Raw genomic sequence first — 25,335 nt, 5'->3', positions numbered from 1 at the left:
CAAAGATTCAAGATAACACCATTTCCTCCTTAACTGCTGAGTGTTGAAACTGTCTCTGATACTCACCAACAGCTACAGGATTTTCAAATTAGTTGCTGTGGTGGACATATTTGACGCCTGATTGGCACAATATTCATTTAGAACCAACAAAACATAAAAAAAATGTTATGGTGGATACCCATGTTGATTCAACTTTCCATTTTGAATGAGCAATGATAACATAATTGTCATGATGACTGTCACAGAGGTCATACTGGACATCAGATTGGTACCATTTAAATTTAAGATCAAGTAGATATGTTAAGAAGTCGTTTTGGTGAAAGCACAATACTGATATGACCACCCATCTAAGTACCTACTGTATATAATAACATTTTCAAAATGGCCATTGTGATGGCTATAATGGAAGTCAGATTGGCACCATTTTTATTTATAATTGACCAGACATCAAAATAAGTCCCAAGCTGATATGACATTCATTAAGGAGAATAGTCATAAAAAGATTTTCATGACACTGTGGCAGCCATAATGGATAACTGAGCAGCATCATTTTCATTTAGGACCAATTAGACATGATAAGATGTCATTTAGTAAGAACCCCAGATTGATACAACCATCCATTTAGAGCACTGGTTCCCAAGTGGGTGGTACCGCCCCCTGGGGGGCAGTGGGATTACTGAGGGGGGCACTAATACTGAATAATGCTTTTTACTGGTTAAGGAAAGGGGTGGTGAGGATAACCAATGGGGTGGTAGCCTGAAAAAGTTTGGAAACCACTGATTTAGAGGGAATAGCTATAACAAGATTTTAAAGATGGTCACCACAGCTGCCATATTGGATGTTTAAACAGCACAATTTTCATTTAGGACCAACTAGACATTGTAAGAAGTCTTCTGCTGAATGTAGTGTTATTTTTAAGATAGGCACTGTAGCAGTCATATTGCACAACATATAACCATTTTCATTCAGTGTTTTTGCAACATGCATTCCCATCTGGCTTCATCTTGTTACACCTGGTTGATATGACCATCCATCAAGAAGTAGATATAACAAGATTTTCAAGATGGCCACTGTGGTAGCCATATTAAACATCAGATCAGCACCATTTTCATTTAGGACCAACTACAACATCATAAGGATTCTTCTGGAGAAAACCCTATGTTGATAATACTTTCTGTTCAGTAGGTATAACAATAACAATAATTTAAAGATGGCTGCTGTGGTGACCATATTGGATAAGACTGACACCATTTAAGCAATAACATGATTTCCATTTGCTCTCATTAAACTTTAGTGTTAATTCATTACCAGAATGTGTTATACTTTCCACTTTTACCAAAGTATTTTCTTTTAAAGTAATGATTCATTCCATACTTTGTACTTTTGCAAAAATGTCCCTTTTTATAATTAATTCAACGTCGAAAATACATTATACTACTATGCATATCTAAACTTTGCATTAAAACTCTGTAGATCACTATCAAACTTGAATGTTTTAACTGCCACCAGTTTTAAAATTCCATTTTAATCCTTTTTTATTACCTATGGCAAATTTAAGCATAGCTAGAGGCAAAAGGGACATCGATGGATAATGCACTAAAGACAAATAGTTGGTAGATTCCACTCAACCCCACCAGGGAAAGCAAAGGTGAGAAGCCCAGACAGGAGTAAGAAGTTGTGATAGTTATGCTCAAGGTTCAAAACTGTTCACTTCATTGCATCTATGATGTAAAACTGATGCCAAAAATACTTCAGTGATAACAGTGCACATTACTGTGTTAAGATTTAAGCATCTGAATAAATAATCTATCATATATACTCACTTACATAAGGAGTCCAATTGCAAACTGCATACTCAGATCTGCCATCACACAATACATTGACAGATCTGGGTCTGTACACTTTGTAAGGAGCAATTGGTAGAACAAACAACACAGACCCAGATCTGCTGGTGCATTATACTAAAGCAAATCAGAATCTTTGTTGGTGCAAATTTAAGAACAATGGTTTAAGCAAAACATCATTGGATGGCTTGCTTTTATGGCTGTGTCGAATCCATTTCCTTCAGTGAAAATATGGAATAAAAAACTAATCTTGACAGGTGTTTAATTTGTTCCCAGTTGTAGCATTGTTCTAACTGTTCAAGGTAACACCCTTGAATGTCATCTTAATTTTCTTCTCTTTTAATCTTTAGTTTAGGCATCTGTAGAGGTACATCCACTTAATTAAATGCACAGTTTAAAACTCCATTAAGTACCTGTCAAAAATGTCTCATTTTACACAAAACAACAAAATGCATTGGCAGACCTGGGTCTATGCTTGTAGTAATAAACAGAATGAACAGAAGAGATCGTGATCTGCTAGCCCTTTAACCTATATATATCTCATAACTGTCCTTATCTAACATTTTAATGGCAACTTTTAACAATAAATAAACACAACTAAATTGTACTCAAATGCAAGACAAAATAAGCCAATAGCACAGACCAAAACTTACAGATTCATAAAGTGCTGCAGAGTCATGGTGGCATGCCAGACTCATGATCAGAAAGATCACAGATTTTAATTTAATTCATACCAGGCCAGGTAAATTATCATAGTGTATTTCTGAGCAAGACAGTGTACTGTCACTGCCTGGGTATGATATAACCTTTATCTACAAATCTCATACATGTATAACCAAAACTGCTAGATCAAGTCTACCTTAAAATATTTATGCATTAATATCCTGTAATATGCTTATTTTTTAAATAATTTTCAACAAGTCAAAAAGCAATAAACTGACTTTCTATTTAATGAAGACTGTTCACCCCTTTTAAGGCAAACAAAGACCTATTTAACAGATTACTTTACAAGCCAGTGCCTTACACTGTAGTACTTATGTTTGTTGCATGAAAGTCATGTTCAAACATGATTGTAGTGCAGTATGATTGGAAATTATCTGCAATGGCTGAAAGGCATATTGATAAACTTGTATGTGTATAATAACACTCAGGAAGAACTTAAGTGGGATCCGGTTTGCCCATGTCGGACGCAAGCAAATCTTGAAGAATTAAGACCTTAATTTTATTTATCATGCAACTTTTTCTATCCACTTTGCTTTCTAAAGCCAGTAGTTGTCTTTTATCCAAACTTTATTTACTCTTCATTTCTCAAACTAGTTGTCTTGATCTAAAATGTATTTTTTGGAAGGGGTTGGGGTAAAGTAATTTTGATGACGTGATATGATGTAATATTAAATTGTTGCTACTGTGTAGTTGGTACTTTTCTGGGTGGAAAATATCCTGACTATATAATGAGAACTTCTCCCATTTGGGTGAACCAGAAGATTCAAGAACATGAGATCAAACCTGGTCCAACCCCCAGATACCATGCCCATAAGCAGTCCTTTATTCTTTTAAGGACACAGCCTAAACTAGTCGGAGGGGTGGGTGGGATGATGGAATAGCAACAGGTGGTTTTACATCATTAAAATTAGTTTTACACCCACCAAGAAAATCATTTTAACATCAGTAACACAAAACCTGTTGCAACTGTTACTTTAAATTGGTGGAAGGCTGAATGACCCCACAACTGAGATGTAGAATAAAAGACTACTGCCAGATAATATCCACATGAGATGATTTTGAGATATGACAATCAGACACAAGAAAATATACCCTCACATTGGAAAGCCAGTGAGCAAAGGTAAAAAGATGAAAAGTAGGTCTCTAAACTGAAGGTGGTATGCACCTTTATTATAGAAATAAAAAGTCATTGACTGTTATTCCAGACCAAGAATCTGACAAGAGGTCAACCAAAGAACGAGGAACACTGCATGACTGGGAGTCATGAACTCCCTTTACTTAGTCAGATACTTAAGATTGGAAGGGTGATTGTTTAGGACAGGCGATAGTCACTCAACAGACAAAGACAAACAAACAAAAATAGATAATATTACATTTATTGACATATAACACTAATAATGCATACACTCGCACATTCCCACTAACACGACCTCTCATGATGGTTAATGTTAAATGAAATGAAATAAAATAAAAAACAGAAACTGATTCAAGTCCTATTATTCAGCTCTCTTTTAGTTGTACAGTTCTATCATTGCACTACATCAGGAACTAACCCAAGGTCAACTTTTCCACTTACGTCTTTGTCTAAATATCACATTGCAATTTGCCTCCATGAATTTACATAATTTTTCTGTCTATAAGTCACCAATAACAACTAAATATGGCCACAACTGAACACTATTCACTATACATGAAAAGTACTAATATCCTGTCATCAAAGTTACTAAAATTAGATATAAAATATTTTGTTACCATGCAAGTAAATATTAAAAAGAAATCATAAAGAAAAGAAGCAAAAAAGTAAGAAAAATAAAGTCAACAACAAAACAATATTCAGTGTGGAGTCAGCAACAAAACAATATTCAGTGTTGAGTCAGCAAAAAAACAATATTCAGTGTAGAGTCTAGAGTCAGCATCAAGGCAATATTCAGTGTATAGTCAGCAACAAAACAATATTCAGTGTAGAGTCAGCAACAAAACAATATTCAATGTAGTCTAGAGTCAGCATCAAGGCAATATTCAGTGTAGAGTCTGCATCAAGGCAATATTCAGTGTAGAGTCTAGTCAGCAACAAAACAGTATTCAGTGTAGAGTGTAGTCAGCAAAAAAACAATATTCAGTGTAGTCTAGAGTCAGCATCAAGGCAATATTCAGTGTAGAGTGGAGTCAGCAACAAAACAATATTCAGTGTAGAGTCTAGTCAGCAACAAAACAATATTCAGTGTAGAGTCAGCAACAAAACACTATTCAGTGTAGAGTCTAGTCAGCAAAAAAATTATTCAGTGTATAGTCAGCAAAAAAACTATTCAGTGTACAGTCAGCAACAAAACAATATTCAGTGTAGTCTAAAGTCAGCAAAAAACAATATTCAGTGTACAGTCAGCAACAAAACAATATTCAGTGTAGAGTCTAGAGTCAGCAAAAAAACTATTCAGTGTACAGTCAGCAACAAAACAATATTCAGTGTACAGTCAGCAACAAAACAATATTCAGTGTAGAGTCTAGAGTCAGCAAAAAAACTATTCAGTGTACATACAGTCAGCAACAAAACAATATTCAGTGTACAGTCAGCAACAAAACAATATTCAGTGAAGAGTCAGCAAAAAAACAATATTCAGTGTAGAGTCAGCAAAAAAACAATATTCAGTGTACAGTCAGCAACAAAACAATATTCAGTATAGAGTCAGCAACAAAACAATATTCAGTGTACAGTCTAAAGTCAACAAAAAAACAATATTTGGTATAGAGTTTGCATCAAAACAACATGCTGAGTTAGCATCACAACAAGGAAACTGAGGTATTAAGAAATCAGTCTTCTACTGGTATTTCCTTTTTTAGTCTCAACCCAACAGAGATTCCATTAATGCCATGTGAGTGCACTTCTCCAAGTTTTGTATGATAATGTCCTTCTACAGAAGTTACACAGGTATTTGAGTGAAAGTATCTTAATGATATATTTTATAAAGTACCATATATATTTACAGTAGAATACAAGTCCAAATGCAGACTGCAGAGGCCCAGATCTGTCACCATCTAACATACCAGCTGATATGAGTCAATGCAGTTTGTTAGGAGTCATCAGTAGAACAAACAACATAGACCCCAATCTGCTGGCCCATTATACAACGGTGGATCAGGGCCTATGTTGTTTGCCGGTGGATACGATTTATAAGCAAGTATAGTGATGCATTTCCAGGATACAATCCCTAACTGGTGAATTGGAGGATTATCCAAGTCTAAGAATATTGACTTTGAGGGTAAAGATCATAACAATGCACATCAAAATTTTAAAATGATATAGATCATCGAGAATCAAACAAGTGACAACTTAATTTATTTTTTTAAAGGTATTTAAAGTAATGAAAGCCTGGTTCATTTTTTGATTACAGTAGTCACAGGAATGAACACCACTTGTGTAAAATAAAAAATGTTCACATCTTTTTGTACATGTTTCGGTTAATACATTGGACTAATAATGCTAATTTGCTCCTGTTTGTGGGGTAAAAAATTCTTTGAATTTCATGGTTACTACAATCCATGAATGTTGAGAACAAATGAACAATTAACCTTTTTGAAGAAAAAAGGTAATGAACGAAAAAGCTTTCTGAATATTATAAAAAAGATGTGATTTTGCTTTATGCAGATCCAAGTTGACAGAACAGAAGAAATGGTCAGATTTGAAACAACATTAACAATAATGGCATACAACAGTAGACAGACAGAAGTTAACAATTACATTTCCCATCTCATGTTTCAAAAATCAACACACAAAAAGTTGGTGCATTTGTGACAAACCATATTAGATTAAAGAAAAATATTCTCCAAAATCAAACAAAGAGCTTTTCAAAAAGGTTTCAGTACTCTGGTTCAGTCATTTCTAACAGTATTCCAAACCACAATCGATTCATTTTACCATTTTCTAACAGTCTGAACAGAATTTGGAAAACAGTGATTTTTCACCATGCAGTTGAATGAGAATTGTCACATACAATTCCAAAATTTAAAAAGTGTTCATTTAAAATGGTTTTATAATGCATCAGTAAGTGATTATTGATTAAGTGAATATTCATTCAGTTAAGATTAACATCTTCCTTTCTATGTAGATCAGTCTAAGCACTGAATAAGCTTACTTTTTTCAATTCATCATCAAACTGCATGACACAAATTCAATCCACATCAAAGAGAGCCATAAATGTTTGGTCTCTTTCCTTTCAAACTCAACTGATCAGGTTCACAAGTGGTAATTATCTGCTAGTGCTAATAATTATTCAAAGAAGGAATCTGGCTAAATAATAAGTCAAAATCTGGCTTACAAAACATTTTCAGAGAGTTCAGTAAATAACTGTGCAGTATAAAGTACATGGCATGCAAGAAAAGATTAATACATGATACCAGTGACAATTGACATGTCAAACACCGTACCTGGAGTCTGACTGAAATACAACAGATGAACATAAAATACAACATGAACACAACATACATACATATATTTCACATTTAATGAAAGTGAGTATATTTCCTTAATTCTTGTACAAATGAATCTGTAATTATTTATAATTTGCAAGATTTCAACAAATAAACAGAACTATAATGGTGGGCTGCAGTTTCTTTTGTCCAAGCATTGCCTACACTATAATACATCATTTTCTTAAGTTAATTAACTTTCTTTTTCTATTTTTGTTTGTATTTTTATAAAACTGTAAGTTTGCTTATTTTCCTTATTATTCTATTACCTGGCAACTTGCATACCAGTACTATCAGCTAAGATATATTCTCTGCATTCAAATAACTATGAACATATTGCAATGGTTCAACATTAATGATTCTGCAAGTATTTCCTTAGTAATGGAATAGAACCCATATGATGATCAGAACTATGAACATATTGCAATGGTTCAACATTAATGAACCTGATGATACAGGATTTCCTTATTAATGGAACAGAACCCATATGATGATCAGGAAAAGTATCCAGATATATGAATTATTAACATGAATTTATACAAAATTCTTCAACACAAATTTTGTTTTCTAATAAATGTCACATTTTCAAACAAGGAAAGATAGGCTAACTTGAGCTGATAAACCATTGCAGCCAGCAGGGGATATCCCCCCACCCAACAGGCACTGATGACTCTGTACCACCAGAGGTAAGTTATCCTGCCACCCAACAGGCGCTGATGACTCTGTACCACCAGAGGTAAGCTATCCTGCCACCCAACAGGCGCTGATGACTCTGTACCACCAGAGGTAAGCTTTCCCCCCACCCAACAGGCACTGAATGTACCACCAGAGGTAAGCTATCCCCTTACCAACAGGCACTGAATGTACCACCAGAGGTAAGCTATCCCCCCACCCAACAGGCACTGAATGTACCACCAGACGTAAGCTATCCTCCCACCCAACAGGCACTGATGACTCTGTACCACCAGAGGTAAGCTATCCCCCCACCCAACTGGCACTGATGACTCTGTACCACCAGAGGTAATCTATCCCCCACCCAACAGGCACTGATGACTCTGTACCACCAGAGGTAAGCTATCCCCCCACCCAACAGGCACTGATGACTCTGTACCACCAGAGGTAAGCTATCCCCCACCCAACAGGCGCTGATGACTCTGTACCACCAGAGGTAAGCTATCCGCCCACCCAACAGGCACTGAATGTACCACCAGAGGTAAGCTATCCTGCCACCCAACAGGCACTGAATGTACCACCAGAGGTAAGCTATCCCCCCACCCAACAGGCACTGGTGACTCTGTACCACCAGAGGTAAGCTATCCTGCCACCCAACAGGCACTGATGACTCTGTACCACCAAAGGTAAGCTATCCCCCCACCCAACAGGCACTGATGACTCTATAGCACCTGAGGTAAGCTATCCCCCCACCAACAGACACTGAATGTACCACCAGAGGTAAGCTATCCCCCCACCCAACAGGCACTGATGACTCTGTACCACCAGAGGCAAGCTATCCCGCCACCCAACAGGCACTGATGACTCTGTACCACCAGAGGTAAGCTATCCCGCCACCCAACAGGCACTGAATGTACCACCAGAGGTAAGGTATCCCCCCATCCACCAACAGGCACTGATGACTCTGTGCCACAAGAGGTAAGCTATCCCCCCACCCAACAGGCACTGATGACTCTGTACCACCAGAGGTAAGCTATCCCCTCCACCAAGAGGCACTGAATGTACCACCAGAGGTAAGCTATCCCGCCACCCAACAGGCACTGAATGTACCACCAGAGGTAAGCTATCCCCCCACCCAACAGGCACTGGTGACTCTGTACCACCAGAGGTAAGCTATCCTGCCACCCAACAGGCGCTGATGACTCTGTACCACCAAAGGTAAGCTATCCCCCCACCCAACAGGCACTGATGACTCTATAGCACCTGAGGTAAGCTATCCCCCCACCAACAGACACTGAATGTACCACCAGAGGTAAGCTATCCCCCCACCCAACAGGCACTGATGACTCTGTACCACCAGAGGTAAGCTATCCCGCCACCCAACAGGCACTGATGACTCTGTACCACCAGAGGTAAGCTATCCTGCCACCCAACAGGCACTGAATGTACCACCAGAGGTAAGCTATCCCCCCATCCACCAACAGGCACTGATGACTCTGTGCCACAAGAGGTAAGCTATCCCCCCACCCAACAGGCACTGATGACTCTGTACCACCAGAGGTAAGCTTTCCCCCACCCAACAGGCACTGATGACTCTGTACCACCAGAGGTAAGCTATCCCCCCACCCAACAGGCACTGATGACTCTGTACCACCAGAGGTAAGCTATCCCCAAACCCAACAGGCACTGATGACTCTGTACCACCAAAGGTAAGCTATCCCCCACCCAACAGGCGCTGATGACTCTGTACCACCAGAGGTAAGCTCTCCCCATCAACAGGCGCTGATGACTCTGTACCACCAGAGGTAAGCTGTGCACTGACCCCTTCTAATTTTCCAACTTCTGCTACTTTATTTCTTATTGAAACCTCTGTTTCATAAATCTGATGAAAAAGCTAAACTTCCTGATTACTAAATAATATGCACCCTCATTTATATGAACACCTCTTACCTTGATTGATGTTGCTGAGCGATATTATAAAAATAATGTTGTAAATAACTGGTTTTTTTTTAATAAAAACCATGTCATTATATATAAAGTCCAACATCAATAATACAAAATTCAGGGAACAAGAAATATTATTTCACATCAATCCGGTTTCACAATGTTTTTTACTTCTGTGGCATGACAGCTGAATTGGAGTTTGACATTTTCCATGAAAAACAATACCATCATATTTAAATCAACAGACGTCTTTGCCTTATTCTGTCATCTTCATGCTGAATGTAAAGCTCAAATTGAGACAGATGATTCTTAGGTCTATTCAATAAACACCTTAGATTTACTTTTGAATCAATGAAACATTTATCTTTTATCAACAGCAAGCCAGAGAGCAAAATATTTTTACAAAAATGTTTGTGAGACACATGCTTTCATTTTCTCTGACCTGCTGATTTTTACAGCACACTGCATGCATGTGTGCAAGTGAGAGAGATAGACAAAGACATGGTGAGAGATGTGTTTAACGAGTCCATAACTACGAGGAATGTAAATAACAGGGGTCCACAAGATAGATTTACTGCCTAAAAACAACAACTTGTGTCATCCTCTTGAAATTAGGTCATTATCATTATTATGCTTGTCAACCATATCCAAGCAGGTCCTGGAGATGGTGAGACATAAGTCATCAATTGACTTTTAATCTGACCCATTTGAAAGGAAAGAATTAAGAAATCTAATGAAACTCCCGCACAAAACACAAATGTTATTTAACTTTCAATAAAAAATCTAAATGAGAAAATATGAATAAAAAAGACATGTAGAAAAAACTTCCTTTAAGCCTTAGGAATCAGGTAAACTAAAACAAGAACAACTAAACTTGATTCAGAAAAGTTAGAAATAATTGTGAAAATAGTGTAAGGATGTATATAATGGGAAAATTTTAAGTAAGCTACATTTCCTCTAATACATTACTGATGCATGCTGATTATCAGTAATTTTTGTAAAAAAAAATTTATGAGCAAGATGATGTTAGTACCATATAACCATATTTTCTGTATGTTTCTGGACAGCACAAGTTTTTTTTCCCCTGTCCAAACAACCAAAAATATTTTATTCAATGTCCAAAAAACAAGCATATTAATGAGAAATCCTTGCACAAGGAATAAACCCACACTTGTTACTCGGCTATCCCTTAAGTCATAAAATACAAATAACTGTCTATACTTGCTGACAAGTCCATCTGCAAACAACTGGGACCCCGTTAGGCTTTTGCAAAATGCAGTGGCAGATTAAGGTCTCTATAGTTTGTTCTACATACTGATTACTCTTAACAATCTGCATAGACCCAGATCTGCCAGCATCTTATGCAATGGCAGAACTGGGTCTGTGAAGTTTACAGTTGGACATAACTTATAAATAAGAATCACACCTAATGTATACATTAATGAAAATAATTTTGTTTTGTCTACTCGGTTTCAGTCCATAAGAAAATGCAAGCATACCAAAAAACACAACTTTGCTGGTGAAGCAAAGAATTTGCCATACTTTCCTCTCTGACTACCACAAATGAAAATCTGCATACATATAACTCTAATTAGTTCCAGAGATTGTCATAAAAAACCCACTAAAAACAGATGAGATAGGAAGAATCCAGACTGTAATTTTCCAAACAGTTAAATCAATATCGCATTTTGGCAGCAAGTAGGAGAGCTGAATGTCAGTGTCTTTTATTATAAACATAAACAATGAAATGCTTTCACATTTTGTGGTACAGTACAGTACAGTACAGTACTAATATAAGACGACATGCAATGTAAATTACATTCCAATATTTACTTATGAATTCATAAAATCTAAAACAGACGAAATAAGGATCTATTTGGTGCTAGGTTATCATTTAAAAATATTTTATTATCTATTAAAAGTAATTGTTTGACTGGATGCAAGTATTATCCAGAATGGAAATGTTACAGAAATTCTTAAATCAAGGATTTGATTTTAATCGTTTTAAATTTTAATAAAAAGGTGACATATTCTTCTATTGTTTTCATAACTGAGATTCTTTCTCTATAGGTGAGTTACAGTTTTAAAGAAATGTTATTAGTTATATCAGTGCTGGTAATCTAAAAATAATGAAAAATATGGTTCTACCAATTTTTTTACCAAATAACTCTTACATGTAACTTGTAGAGAATACTTTCAATTTTTAGAAAGCCACATCTCCACTTTCCAAATGTGGTACTGACTGTTTCATTGTTTTATACTTGTAAAACAACTTTATCTGAAGAAAAAAAGGGTCCATAAAAAAATTCTTTAAAAACAATGTCCAAAATTACAAGGCAGGAAAATATCATTTTGGCAAATGTTTTCTTAATCAGTATCCAGAGACATAGAGAAAATATGGTACCACAGAAGAATCCAGCAACCGGAGTTAAATAATCAGGAGCAGATAATAATAGATACAGGAATATATAGACTCCATTATACCAGAAAATGATGTCTACAGTTACCTCTAACAACTGATGAACTATAGCCTGAAGCCTTTGTGTATAGCTTATAACGATGAACCAGAGGAACAATACTGCTCCCCTCTTTTACCTGAAGGAAAAATACAGAAAAACCTGTCTAATGGTCAAAGGTTCTGTAAAATGAAGAACTTTTCATTACACAATGTTCTTCTACACCATCAATAAAATGAATATTACTGGTTCAATAAAATTCTGTTTGTAAGTCCTGGAATTAAGCCACAAAATTAAAGTTAAGTCTGTCATAAAAGTCCACTGGTAACAACAACAACAACAATAAGAATAATAACTACAGCCAAATGTGTCTTAAGCAGCCACCCATACGAAAAGGCCAAACTGCCTTATACACGTATGAAAGCAGAACACTGCTTTACATTCAAACTTGTTTCTTGAACGAATACTATGTATCATATATAATTATCACTAATTTTTTTTACAGGCAATAGACATAATTTTCTATTTAAATAATTAACCACAAAATATGTATCGTTCATACATTCTGATGGAAATGAGCCTCATTCATAGATCTCTTAAAATTTTCTCCATCTGTCTTCAGTGTTAGTACATTTTTGCTCTTATATATATATATATATATATATATATATATATATATATATATATGGAAATGTGGTAGCTAAAACAGCTGTTTCTATTCTGGAAATGGCTTTCTCAAACGGAACAAACCAAGACCAAATATAGAAAGTGTCAACCTTAAGACCAACAGGTTACTTATGTTCAAAGACTCATGCTTCCTTTTAAGTTGAACATTGTTCATAAAAAATATTTACTATCATTTACATGTGACCCAGTTTCTTTCCTCAGATGTGTTCTTGCAGAATTTGGTATAACATTCCTTCAAAATGTTGAACTAACATAATAACTAAAACGAAACAGTGACAGTTTCATCCATTATCTTCTCTTGGATGAAGAAGAGTAATTTAATGATCACATACTTGTTAACATTTTCATCTCAAACACTGATGGCTATCTGGAATGTACATTTTGATTATCTATTTCTTTTTTATCACTACAATGTATTTTGCACATACAGATTTTTGCAGACATTTTCTTCATTTTTACAATACTTCAGCTGGTTTGTGTTTTACTTACAAAAATTAATATCCACCTATGTGGAAAAAAATAGCAGTGTTTGAAAGATGAATTTGATATTTTGAAATATAAACAATTTGTACCAAGAGCTTACCACGATCATGATCCAAAACTATTATTATCCAGTCACTCTAATAGAAATTGTTGAATAGGTTAAGTTTGATAAACAAAAAGCAGATTTGGGGTAGCATTTGTCCTCTATAATACATTTAGTACATTCATCCGGCCTTTCTCCACCACTGCTCATCCAAAAAGGGGGGAGAACTCCAAGAATGACAATATACCCAAGTATTTATCCTAACAATGAAATTCTAAGAAATACTGTGGTTCTATTTGCACATTTGGTCACTATACAGAGGTGATTATTTGGGCAGGTTTATCTATTATCAAAAAGCATAACAAATGTCATCTTCACAGTGGCTACTAATTGTCAAAGAAAAAGGCTAACAACATTTATCTGTATATCAATATGAAGGTCAAGACCATATATGTATTGTTGAATTCTGATAATTTACCCCTGGTCTTATTCCATTCCATTAAATAATATCTTAAATACTTCTGATTTATATTTTGGCTAGATTGACCCTTGAATTTCCCAGGTAGTCCAGAAAACGATTTTATAATGATCTGAATACTGCGATAATGATACCATTGATGTAGAAAGTTGCTGTATACATAAATTTTGTATGACTAGTCAAGTCTTAAACTGATATACCCGGTCAACAACTGGCTTAAGATACACTGTTATGCCCTCCAGGGCAATTTCAAAGCTGATCAAATAAATATAGTAGCTTCCTGAATTGCACATTTCCTGTTCAATTGGTCTCCAGCAAGACAATGCAACCAGAAGACTATTTTGGCTTAGATATCCTTGTCACTTCTTTTACCTTGCCTTAGTGTGACTGTAATTAAGTAGGTATTATACTCCTACCAGACTAAGTTCAAGTACCACATATTTACAAAACTATTTTTAAAAAGTCAAAAATAGAACAAGTTTTTGATGTCTACAAAAAAAATTATATTAGCTCTGACAAAGAGAGAGAATTGTTAAGGACATGTTCTCTCTGTTTTCCAGAAAGTGCAATTTTTTCACTCTTGTGTTTGGATAAAAAAATGCTTGTACTTTATACTGAAAATACATTCATAAATTTAATTGAAAATATGCACATTTTACAATGAGATTGTTTTTTTATGCTACAGACAAGAAGCCTCTTATACAATGCATGCTGAATGGTACCAAAGGACTAAGAGGGTATAAATCTGATAGAAAGCAATTTATCAACCAATTTTAAAGGTGACCTAAACCCAGCAGTGAATGCAACCAAAACTATGTATTTCAAGCATAAACTAAATTTGACAAAACAATAGCAATAATAGAATGCCATTACAAACCAAGTAATTGTGTTTTATTTTATTTCAACATTAATTATTTTTAAAAAAACATAAGTCAACTTAAATTCTATTTAAAATAGGTACTGAGACTGAAATAATTAAGGTAGCTTACATGTATCAATCTGAATCTTAGGACTGACATAAATATTTGCCTAAAACTTGTACTATCATTAGTAAGTACTCTGCATTTTTAAAATGTTAAATTTTTATTACTAATGAGTTGTACATATTTTCAAGTTATTACCACTGTTGCTCTTTCTGATGCAATTTATATATTCACAGTAACGGCAACCAAAGTCAAACTGTTTTTAAGTGTCGATTTGTTTCGCCTAATCATGCAAATCATACAATAGATATCCAAAGACTTGTACAATAATGCCCTGTTTTGTGAAGGAAAGGCCAAGTGACTAGTATACTAAGGCTAAAAATATTCCATGTCCTCTGGCTGCACCTACATTATATCTAGCTGAGGACAACCTGACTGGGAAATAAGCAAGCTTGATGGTTTGGATATGCCAGTTTGAAGACTGGGCAGTTATAGGAAATGTATTAATGAAGAAATATCCTAATTACCGTATTTGCCGGCCTATAAGAACAATACTTTTTGACCAGAAAATCTTAGCTTCGTCTTATACTCTGCATCGACTTATATATGGATTATGTCATCTGAATAGCTTTATCATATTTCTCGTATGGAAAATAATTCTCCAAGAATATGAAAATAATGTGTAAAAATATTTCATTTTGGGGAAAGAGATCATACATGAACAAATAAAGGATCCCACAGTGAGTATTTTAAACAATTACATGATTGTCAGTATTAAAAATTAACATGGATCAGATGTAATTGCACTAAAGCAGCATGCACCAGTAATGTACATTGTTTGTAATATACTCTGTTTAAATTAAATTACATATATTTGTGTTAGAATTTACAAGTTAGAAGAAGAATAACCATGACAAAACATATTCCATCACAATTTTCTTCATGCACCTAATGATCAAATAATCCATATGCCCCAATGAGAGACACACACGCAGACAGACAGACAGATGTCTTCACGATTGTAATTCTGTATTGTTCCCTTACCTGATGACCTATTTTACTTGTGCACAAGTGCAGTACAATATTCCATTATCAATTATTACCACTAGTTAAGCGATTCCTTCTCATTTGTGTTTCCACTTCCATCATTACAAGAATCACATGGCTTTGTAGTGGTATTTACATGCTAAATAAATATGCTATGGCCGTATTCAGTCATTCCAAGATAACACCTATTTGAGGTCAAGATTATGCAGACCAGATCAGATTAGCGAGGCTACAAATAGGGAATTGAGACTACAAATAGGGAATTGAGGCTACCCATGGATATTATGAATACAGAACCATGTAGTTAAAGGAAATGCCAGGTGGTTACTATTGTAAATTTCTCAGCCAGTGACATTTTTTAACTTGCCGATGGAACCAACAGCAATTTTAAGTACATCTAGCATTAGCAAAGATCAAAAACAGTTGCTGCCTAAGTACAGGAAGAGTACATGCACTTTAAACAAATTTTGTTGGGAATGGAGAGGTCATTATACTTGCCAAAAAAATTAGACAGTATGCAAAATGGTCATTCTTAGGAATTAACCTAATGGAGACTATATGGATATAACTATTGTGAATATTTAAACCCTGAAGGAGTATGGTATGTATTTTCATATTTCACATTTACAGTTTCATTTATTAATGTTTTCTCTCCTTGATAAAACCTTCAGCAACACAGGGGGCAATAAGTATTTTTTTAAAAAGAACAAAATAATTCACAAAAAGCTGAACATTCTCTCTTTCTCTCTCTCATATATCAGACCACATTTGATTTTGATCACAAGGTGCAGAAAGAAAAACGCGATGTAATACATATGCAATCTTCACTCTGTATCTCCCCCCTTCCCCGAAAATGCATTTTAGTATTAACACATTAACCCCTAGTGACGACTTTACAGGGCAGGAGGTATTAGCCTACTGCTGAGCTCTTTAGCGTCATGGTCATGCATGATACACTACAGTGGGTGGTACTATAGAAAGGTAGACAGATGTAGCTCTACAATGATACCAAATAATCTGGAATATCTAGTTGCACTGCAAAATACAGATAGAAAAACCTCATTTTTTGGACCCGACTTTTTTTTACCCAAAATATGCTTGTGGTCGGAATCTGATTTTGTGTTCGGATTTTAGACTTTTTGGTCTCAGATCTAAGACAAACTGGTATGAACTGCAAACAGACAGATGAGCCTTTGCAAAAAGTAGGATAAGATGGGCATTTGGAATAAAGAGTGGTCTCCATACAAAAATAATGGCTCTGTTTAGCAAAAAAAAAAAATTTAAAAAAAATCCAACTTTTACCCTTCTGTTCATGCACGAGTCAAATAGCCAACGAAAATCGATGTTTCTAACACCACTAGGCAGTATTTTATTGAAAGATGACCTAGATTTGGTGTTTTCGAGTCTATTCAGAAATAGCTTTCAAAATGTGTTTCCTACTCGATTTTTAGGCAAAAATGACAAAAAGCTCCAGGGGTTAATGTGTTAATGATGCAATTTCACTATTGCTGGTAGTCTGAAATAGCATACAGTGATACTTTTAATATTTATGAAACCGGAAGTTATTATAATTTAATTCCACACAGCATCACAAGTTTTATCCTATCTGTAACTCAATACATTTTTGGGTCAGCGTTATTATATATAGCTAAAAGTACATAATACATTTAAAATACTTCTTGTGAAATAAATTAGGTACTTTTAGTTACATTTAATGATCCTCACTGGAAAGGTTACCGAGTTACAGGTAGGATAAAGTTTGCGATGCTGTGTGGAATGAAGTGAAAAACACAATCCGAGGTATTGATCTGGCCTCTTCTTTTGCTCAGCATCAGCTTATATAAGGATGAAGGATGGAAAATTTGCCATTGTATCGACTTATAGGCCAGCAAATAAGGTAGTCTGTTTTATGGCCATAAGCATAGAACCATAAAAATACCAACATGTTCAAATATTTTGGTCGACCATTAAAGGGCTGTGCTATGAAAATTTCCCATTCTGGATCTTGCTCTCATTTAGTTTTGGTCTTCACTCATTAGCTACCGGTGTTTTATTTAATAATTCTCCTTTTCTTTTAGTTATTTTTCTTTTCAAACTAACAAATCATGGACACAATGCTAAATTATATATTTCTGCAAGTTTGCTCTGTCAGAAACTGAGTTCCTTTTGTTGTTAACTCAGCTTCAAAAATAAAATATATTACACCAGCAGTTGGCAGTAACTCGGCACAGTACTCTCTGATAGAAACTAGACAAACCTGGATATTTTGAATGACTAAATTTGATATTTTAATTGACATGAAGCATCATCTTGACCCAACTAATTAGCATTTGTGATTTTGTCAGTCACTATTGCAAACATGCCTTAGTTTAACTGGATATGACATTAGGAGCAGTCCTTAGAATTTACACTTTAACTTTGTAGTCAAATTGTATATTATGGCAGGAAGAACTGTTAGCAGTTTCATTTTGATCAAAAAGTAACAAACCATATGCACTGATTTTTACTATGTCAACTTCTTGAGCTATTTCTCCTCTAAAATCACCATAACAATTTCTATGGTAAAATGATACTGTACTCCCATGTGAAGCAGAGTTCTTGAATATGAGTGAGTTCCGTAAGTATTAGCATCTGGCACCTTGGACTTGAAAACTTTTCAACCCCTGATATCTGCCTTTTATATGTAATACATTATAATATTTACAGCAATATGTTGGAGGATGTTGAGGGGGATGAAATGTTTATGTCTTAAGATTTACAGCATTATGATGGTGGCTGCAGTAGCTATATTGTAGTATTTACAGAACTATACTGGGGCTGCCATGGGTACATTGTAATATTTACAGCACTATGTTGGGGGCTGCAGTAGATGTATTGTAATATTTATAGCAATATGTTGGGGGGCTATAGTAGATACATTGTAATATTTACAGCAATATGTTGGTGGCTGCAGTAGATGTATTGTAATATTTATAGCAATATGTTGGTGGGCCTGCAGTAGATACATTTTCATATTTATAGCAATATGTTGGGGGCTACAGTGGCTACTTATTACAGGTAGCTGCATAATCTAAGAAGCATTTCTATTATGGCAAGGTTCAACTGGGGACAGGTAGCTATTTAATAAAGGTGGTTTTTCAACTGAGGTTTGAGGTTATTTAGAACATAATACCTGAAAGTATGTAAAGACTAAGATAGACTCGTTAAATACAAGTATATTCTTATTTTGAAACTTGTATTGGTTTCATTCATAAAGGCCTATTATATTGCAGCCAGCAATATAACTTTACAGGCAACAGGACTCTCAAACTCTTCACAATGAAATTAAATGCACACACTGTAAGTCTAAAAGGTCCAAAACTAACGTGAGAACCATGTCTACAGCCACAATTACTTAAGTTAACATTAATCATTTCATTGATTTAACATGGAACAAGCTCGCATGCAAGAACCTCAAAAAGGAGTCTAGAGTATTATGTGTTAGCACTTATGTGTGTGGGAAAGAGTGTGCAGTGTTAGGAAGGAAGGGAGATACATACTTGATTACCTGAAGTAGACTGTGATGTGGCAGAAATAATCGATATGCTGCTGCCTTCTGATACATAACTCTCAGACATCTGAACATCTCTTGCCACCTGAAAAACATTACAGTGGTCTCCCCTTGAGAAGACAAACTCTTTCAATGAAAAGTGAATGGTTCCATAAAAATAAAACCTATCCTGAAACTAAATGGTAAAATGGAATAACTGTCCTACTCGTGAGCCAGATAGGGTAACAAAATGGTGTAAATGTACTCTGTGCCAGACAGGGTAACAAAATGGTATAAAATGTTCTATTCACATGCCATATGGTAACAAAATGGTATAAATGTGATAGTTCTGTGCCATATAGGATAACAAAATAGTATAAATATAATGCTCATGTGCCACATCGGGTAACAAAGGTTACATTTCCAAGGGCAAGGCCACATCATATTCACTGCAGTAAATATCCGCAACAATACAAAATTGTTTTAAAAACAGTTTTCATTTTATTCTAAAAGAACAATGTATAGATTAGTAAATACATAAGACTGCACTGTTTATAATTTTGTTGTAAGTCATTTAGAATTTAAATATTAAGAGACTATCCCACAGCACAGGAAATGTGACCTTGACTTAGGAAATTGAGTAACACTTCATTTTGGTCATGTTCAATTTACAATGATTTCTTTCTGCATTACTTCAGAACTACCATCTTTAAAGTCATGCTACCATAGCAGATGAATGACCAGCACTCATTCTTTTAGGCACAGTATCTGGATGGAATTCAAAAATATGAATTTTTATGATGCACCCGTACATACCCAGAGACTAAATTAACAATCTTGCCTTATATCCTTATATATATATATATATATATATATATATATATATATATATATATATATATATATATATATATAAACACAAAACTAATAGGTTTTACAAAATTCAACAAACAATTTATTTCCCAGGAATAAAAAGTGAGAATTCAAAAAGGAACTTACAATATTGTAAATTAAATCCCGAATAATCCTAAATCTTCTATCACAAGTCCAAAGATATATAGTGTTTCAAATGAATTCCAACACTGAATGTGCTGATGTACCAATAGTCTTTAATAGGTTGATGTACCAACAGACTTGATGTAAAACAATGATATAATCCAAAATGTTTTCAAATGAATTCACAATACTACTAAAATAGTGTTTGCATCCAAAAAGTCAAAGAGCACGTGATAATTCCAATGAACAATTTAAATAAATGATTCCACTCAAATTATATCTGAACACAGCTAAGAGTGATTCCACAGACTGATATTAAAGTAGGAATTATGTTACTGCATTTGTATGGGAAAATATGAATCAGTTTTTTTTTCTGAGTAATACAACCTTTGGGAGTGTATTATTAGTCCAAATAAATGAGTTCATATTTTCCCATACAAACGTAGGAACCTTTTTATCATATACTCATTTTGTTAATTATTAAAATCATATGAATCTGCTACATTTGTGCATGGAATTATAAAACACACTGATGAAAGATTCAAATTTTAATCATAAATTTTTCCAGACTCTATGACCAATTTACTTTCATTTTATTGTTTGAAATGAGCCTGCAATACCTTTCTTGAGCTTCTGTCCTTGGATTTCTGTATAGCCTGCAAAACAGCCACAGTGTCCAGTTCTTTCTGAGATGCCTTCTCCTTATCCAGGGTCACCTGAAGGGAGATAATTCTTATATAGAAAAAGTAGCTAATTTACAGGGTTTCAACCAGGTTTGAGAAACAAGGAATTGACATTCTATTGGCTGAAAAGAATTTCCAAGAATTCAAGATAAGACCATTGTTTCTTTCTTTCAAGTGCTAAGTGTTTAAATCATTTCAGATATTCTTGAACAAGATTTTCAAATTAGCCACTGTGGCAGTCATACTGGATGTTGTTGTTGTTGTTGTGGGGTTTAACGCCATTTTTCAGCACACGATAGGCTATACATGGCGGCCAGTATTAATGGTGGAGGAAGAACCCGGGAAAACACCGGAAAGAACCACCGACCCACGAGAAACTACTGGCAAGCTTTCTCACATATCCACATTGGCATACTGGATGTAAGATAGGCAACATTTTCATTAGGACAAACTGGACACCATTAGATGACTTTTGGTGGAAACACCATGTTGATATGACCATTCATATAGGAAAATTATTGACATGGCTTTCAATGTATTCATTATGGCAGCCGTAATTGATGACAGACTGTCAAGACATAATAAGTTTTAAGTAAAAATATGTTGATATGACCATCCATTCAGAAATAGTAGCGATAACAAGATTTTCAAGATGGCTGTCATGGTGGCCATACCTGTTGAATGAGCAGCATCATTTTGTTCAGGACCAGCTAGACCTTGGGGTGAATGTATGCATGTAGTTTCATGACAATCCTCAAAGGAATTTAGGAGTAGCAATAGTAACTTTGTGCTAATATGACCGATAAATTACCAATTTTGGATGATGGATGACAGACAACAGGCCATTCCACAAATTCTCCTGTTCTATGATCTTAAGAGCTAACCATGAGCTAGGTTGGTCTGCTTCTTTTGGAAAAGTGACTCAATGGCATTATCATAATATAGGCCAACATCATAATAAAATAAGGTATTATTTACAAAGTCCAATGAATGTGTGATTTGCGTGAAAAAAAAAGATAAAAAACTTGAATTCTTTTAAAACTCTCCTATTTGATTCCTCCAACCATATTCAAGCATTAAAATCATCAGTGTTTACAAAGTCCAGACTTCTTGTCGGTGTGATGTTTTTCTTCTTTGGTATAGCCATACCTGAATCCAGTTCTTCATTTGAAGTTTCCCTTTTTGTTTGACCCTCTGTCTTGGTTTTTGTGGGTTTTGCCAGCTTGTTCACAAGAGTCATATCTGCAGGCATTTTTACTGCTTTCATTATCTGAGCATAATATTAGGAGACAGAAATCAGATATCCAAATCTTCTACTTACAAATGATAAATGGTACTATATCAAGAGGTTGCATACCACATGACTCAAAGCACATTTTATGAAAACCAGACAACAAAAATATTTCTTTTAGTTAAAAATGTTAATAAAACAGGAGCAGAAGTTACCTAAATATGTTCCTTGAGGGATATTCCATGAAAAAAATACATGGGACCCAAGGAAGGCACTTTTAAAGTGGGGTACTCACCCATAGATGCAATTTAAAATTTCTAATCATTTTAATATGAACTGTCACATCAAAGTACCCTGGCATATATTTTTCAAAAACTGCCTTCCCTGGGTACAGGACAGCATAAGATGTTTCTGGTGAAAACTCCAATATTACCTTTCATTCAGATAGAGTAACGATAACAAGATTTTTTTGAGATGGTCACTGTTGCAGTCACATTGGACATCAGAATGACGCCATATTTTTGACACCATAGTAAGTCCTCAGGTGAAAACATCATGGAAATGTTACTTTCATTCACAACAATCAGCAATAACAAGATTATAAAGATGGCCACTGTGTGGTCATATCAGCATCATTTATGACACACTGGACATCATAATAAGCCTTTCAGCAAAAAACCCTATGTCAATATGACCATCCATTCAGGAGGAGGAGTGGTAGTAACAAGATTTTCAAGATGGATGCTGTGGTGGCCATATTTAACATTAGATCAATACCATTTTCACTTATGACCAACTAGACATCATAATAGTCATTTGGTGAAAACCCCATTAGAACACTACTTTTCATTCAGGACAATCAACGATAACAAGATTTTCAACAAGGCCACTGTGGTGGCCATATCATCACTGTTTTCATTTTGGACCAACTGGACATCAGGTTTGACTGTACAGGAGTACAAGGTATTAACTAGTGAAAAAGAATGTACCTCATTGACCCTGTCTCCAAACATGGCTAGTGTCCTTGTACGGTAATCTAGAACAATTGTTACTGGGTTACCAATTAGCAGGAGATTCTCCAGGCATGGAAGAGAACAAACAGATTGCACCTCTTCAACCTGAAATGTAAAGAATATCCTGAAAACCTTTCATTAATGTAAATCTTAAAGGTGCGAACATTTTGTTCCTTTCAACAAAGCTGAAAGACTAGAGTAATTCTAACATCCCATAACAGGGAGAGTGTGTGTGTGTGTGATTTAGAGTTTTTAATGTAGCTTTAAAAAACATTGTCACATCGCTACGATGTCTGCAGTGTGGCAGTTTATACTGATGTCTAGCACTGGGGCATCATGCTGCAGACATGTAGCATGATGTTCCACCCAGTCAAATTATCCGGACACCAGGGAGTATAAGTGTAACTTTAATCACTTCCTCATTTAACACATTCTGTTTTCATGATACCATGAATTTCAAATGAAATGTCCAACTAAAACTTGCAGCACAATTTTGTTTTGAATTGATATCAGTGTCTCAGACTGTGAACACTTACAACTTATTTCAGAAAGTGACAACATCTTCGACAGAAAGCCAATTTAAAATAGGACAGAATCCACCCTCTGGTCAGTGTTGCTACAGGTGCCAGAAACTCTGGTTATTGTTACCTTGGGAAACATGTCACTGGATGACCTTGGAAAGCAATTCTCTGAGAATACTTACCTAATTATGTTATGTTAGGAATATTAGCCTGATAAACCTACTAAAATAAAAATAAACTTTTTCTGTCTATTTCAATAGACAAAGGGCAATAACTCTTGTCCATTACCTCCTGTTGGCACCACTAGGTGTCGCTAGCTTTTAGCTGAGCGAGTTACTAATAAGGATGTTCACATGATGGGGTGGTTGGGAGGGTTTTTAAGTAATGTGATTAGCTTAATATTCTTGGACAAAAATAATTTACTTAAAATTTTTATCTCTCCTTCAAAATATTTTCCCAAACCACATTATGTTTGGAGAATAAACAATAGTAGGAGTGGTTGATGAACATCCGACCTCTACCTCTGGTATCCTTCTAGGGAAGAACAACTGGATTCCCCACGTGAACATTAACCCGTTCTCTTAATTACATAAGGAACACAGCCTTGAATAACTTGACCTGTGACCCTAACATATGGCTAAGAAGATAAAATATTGAAATCTTCCTATAAAATTTCACTGGCAAATCCAGCGAACCTAACAGGCTGTCTTGATTGATCCAGTTGGGTCTGGTGGTCATCTGAGCTGCTGCCACTGGACCTACCAGATTCAAGGTTTGACTCTACGATGCTAAATCTCTGAGATGGAGGCTTGAGAAGGTTGACTGCATACCAGCCAGCAGCTTCTATTATATCTCATCGAAACATTGCATTCAAACATGAGGATCACACAGATGGCTTGAAGCTTCTGAGCAGCAATCTTCGTAAGGTGACTCAGAATGTGTTCAATATCATGGAGCAGTAGCTTCTGATAGATATCAGACCAACTGTTTCTCCTCAAACTGCCAAAGAAAAATAGTCACTGAAAACATACCACTTTCCCCTCATAAACCTTCAGAGTGGAGGGCCTTCTTGCTCTCTCAAAACTGATGGTCTGAAATGTTTATCTCACAAGGTTGTCCTGATAACAGCTGAGCATGCAGAAAAAGAGAATGGCCCAGGCAGGGAATGACCATCCATAACTGTGGTTGCCGGAGAAAATTTGGGTTGGCGAGAATCTTTTTGCCTGGGCATATCTATCACTAGAACTAGTAGATCAGTGACCCAGGACTTCTTCCATTTTAAGAGGGGCTATCAGAATCATCTTGCCATTCTGACCCTGTAACTTCTGAATTATTTTTAGAACTAATCTTTTCAGAAGTAAAAGAATTTGATGACAACCTTCATTTCTGGGAAGTTGATGTGTAGAGGCTCTTCCCCTAGCTCCCATGTGTCAATGATGGTAGGGAAGGTTGGCAACAGCTGATGATGGGTCTTAACTTGCTGTCTGTTTTCCAAAAAAGACAGCCTTGAATAAACCCCTGGGGACTGTGGTCTTTGCACAAACACCACCACCTTTGTTTGTTTTCTTTCTGATGAGCGACCGTATTTCCTGTTGTAG

At 35.5% G+C, this 25,335-nt stretch overlaps 1 protein-coding gene across 2 annotated transcripts in view; it reads right to left on the bottom strand.

Annotated features, from left to right (window-relative positions):
• The window catches only part of LOC149787853 (nischarin-like), a 121,896-nt gene that overhangs the window by 22,583 nt on the left and 73,978 nt on the right, over positions 1 to 25,335 (bottom strand). Inside the window, exons 12-15 of one of the 2 annotated variants that reach the window (XM_089974075.1) lie at positions 23,193 to 23,321; positions 20,910 to 21,005; positions 19,304 to 19,399; positions 12,155 to 12,242 (exon numbers count right to left, since the gene is read on the bottom strand). In XM_089974075.1, the coding sequence (XP_089830201.1) occupies positions 12,155 to 12,242; positions 19,304 to 19,399; positions 20,910 to 21,005; positions 23,193 to 23,321 (409 nt within the window). The remainder of the gene's footprint in view (positions 1 to 12,154; positions 12,243 to 19,303; positions 19,400 to 20,909; positions 21,006 to 23,192; positions 23,322 to 25,335) is intronic. The other variant, XM_089974076.1, reaches the window with a different exon arrangement.

The sequence above is a fragment of the Sinohyriopsis cumingii genome, chromosome 11, assembly GCF_028554795.1.
Source record: "Sinohyriopsis cumingii isolate HCF-2022 chromosome 11, ASM2855479v2, whole genome shotgun sequence".
In the NCBI taxonomy this organism is placed as follows: Eukaryota; Metazoa; Mollusca; class Bivalvia; order Unionida; family Unionidae; genus Sinohyriopsis; species Sinohyriopsis cumingii.
This window is presented reverse-complemented; position numbering and strand designations above follow the sequence as displayed.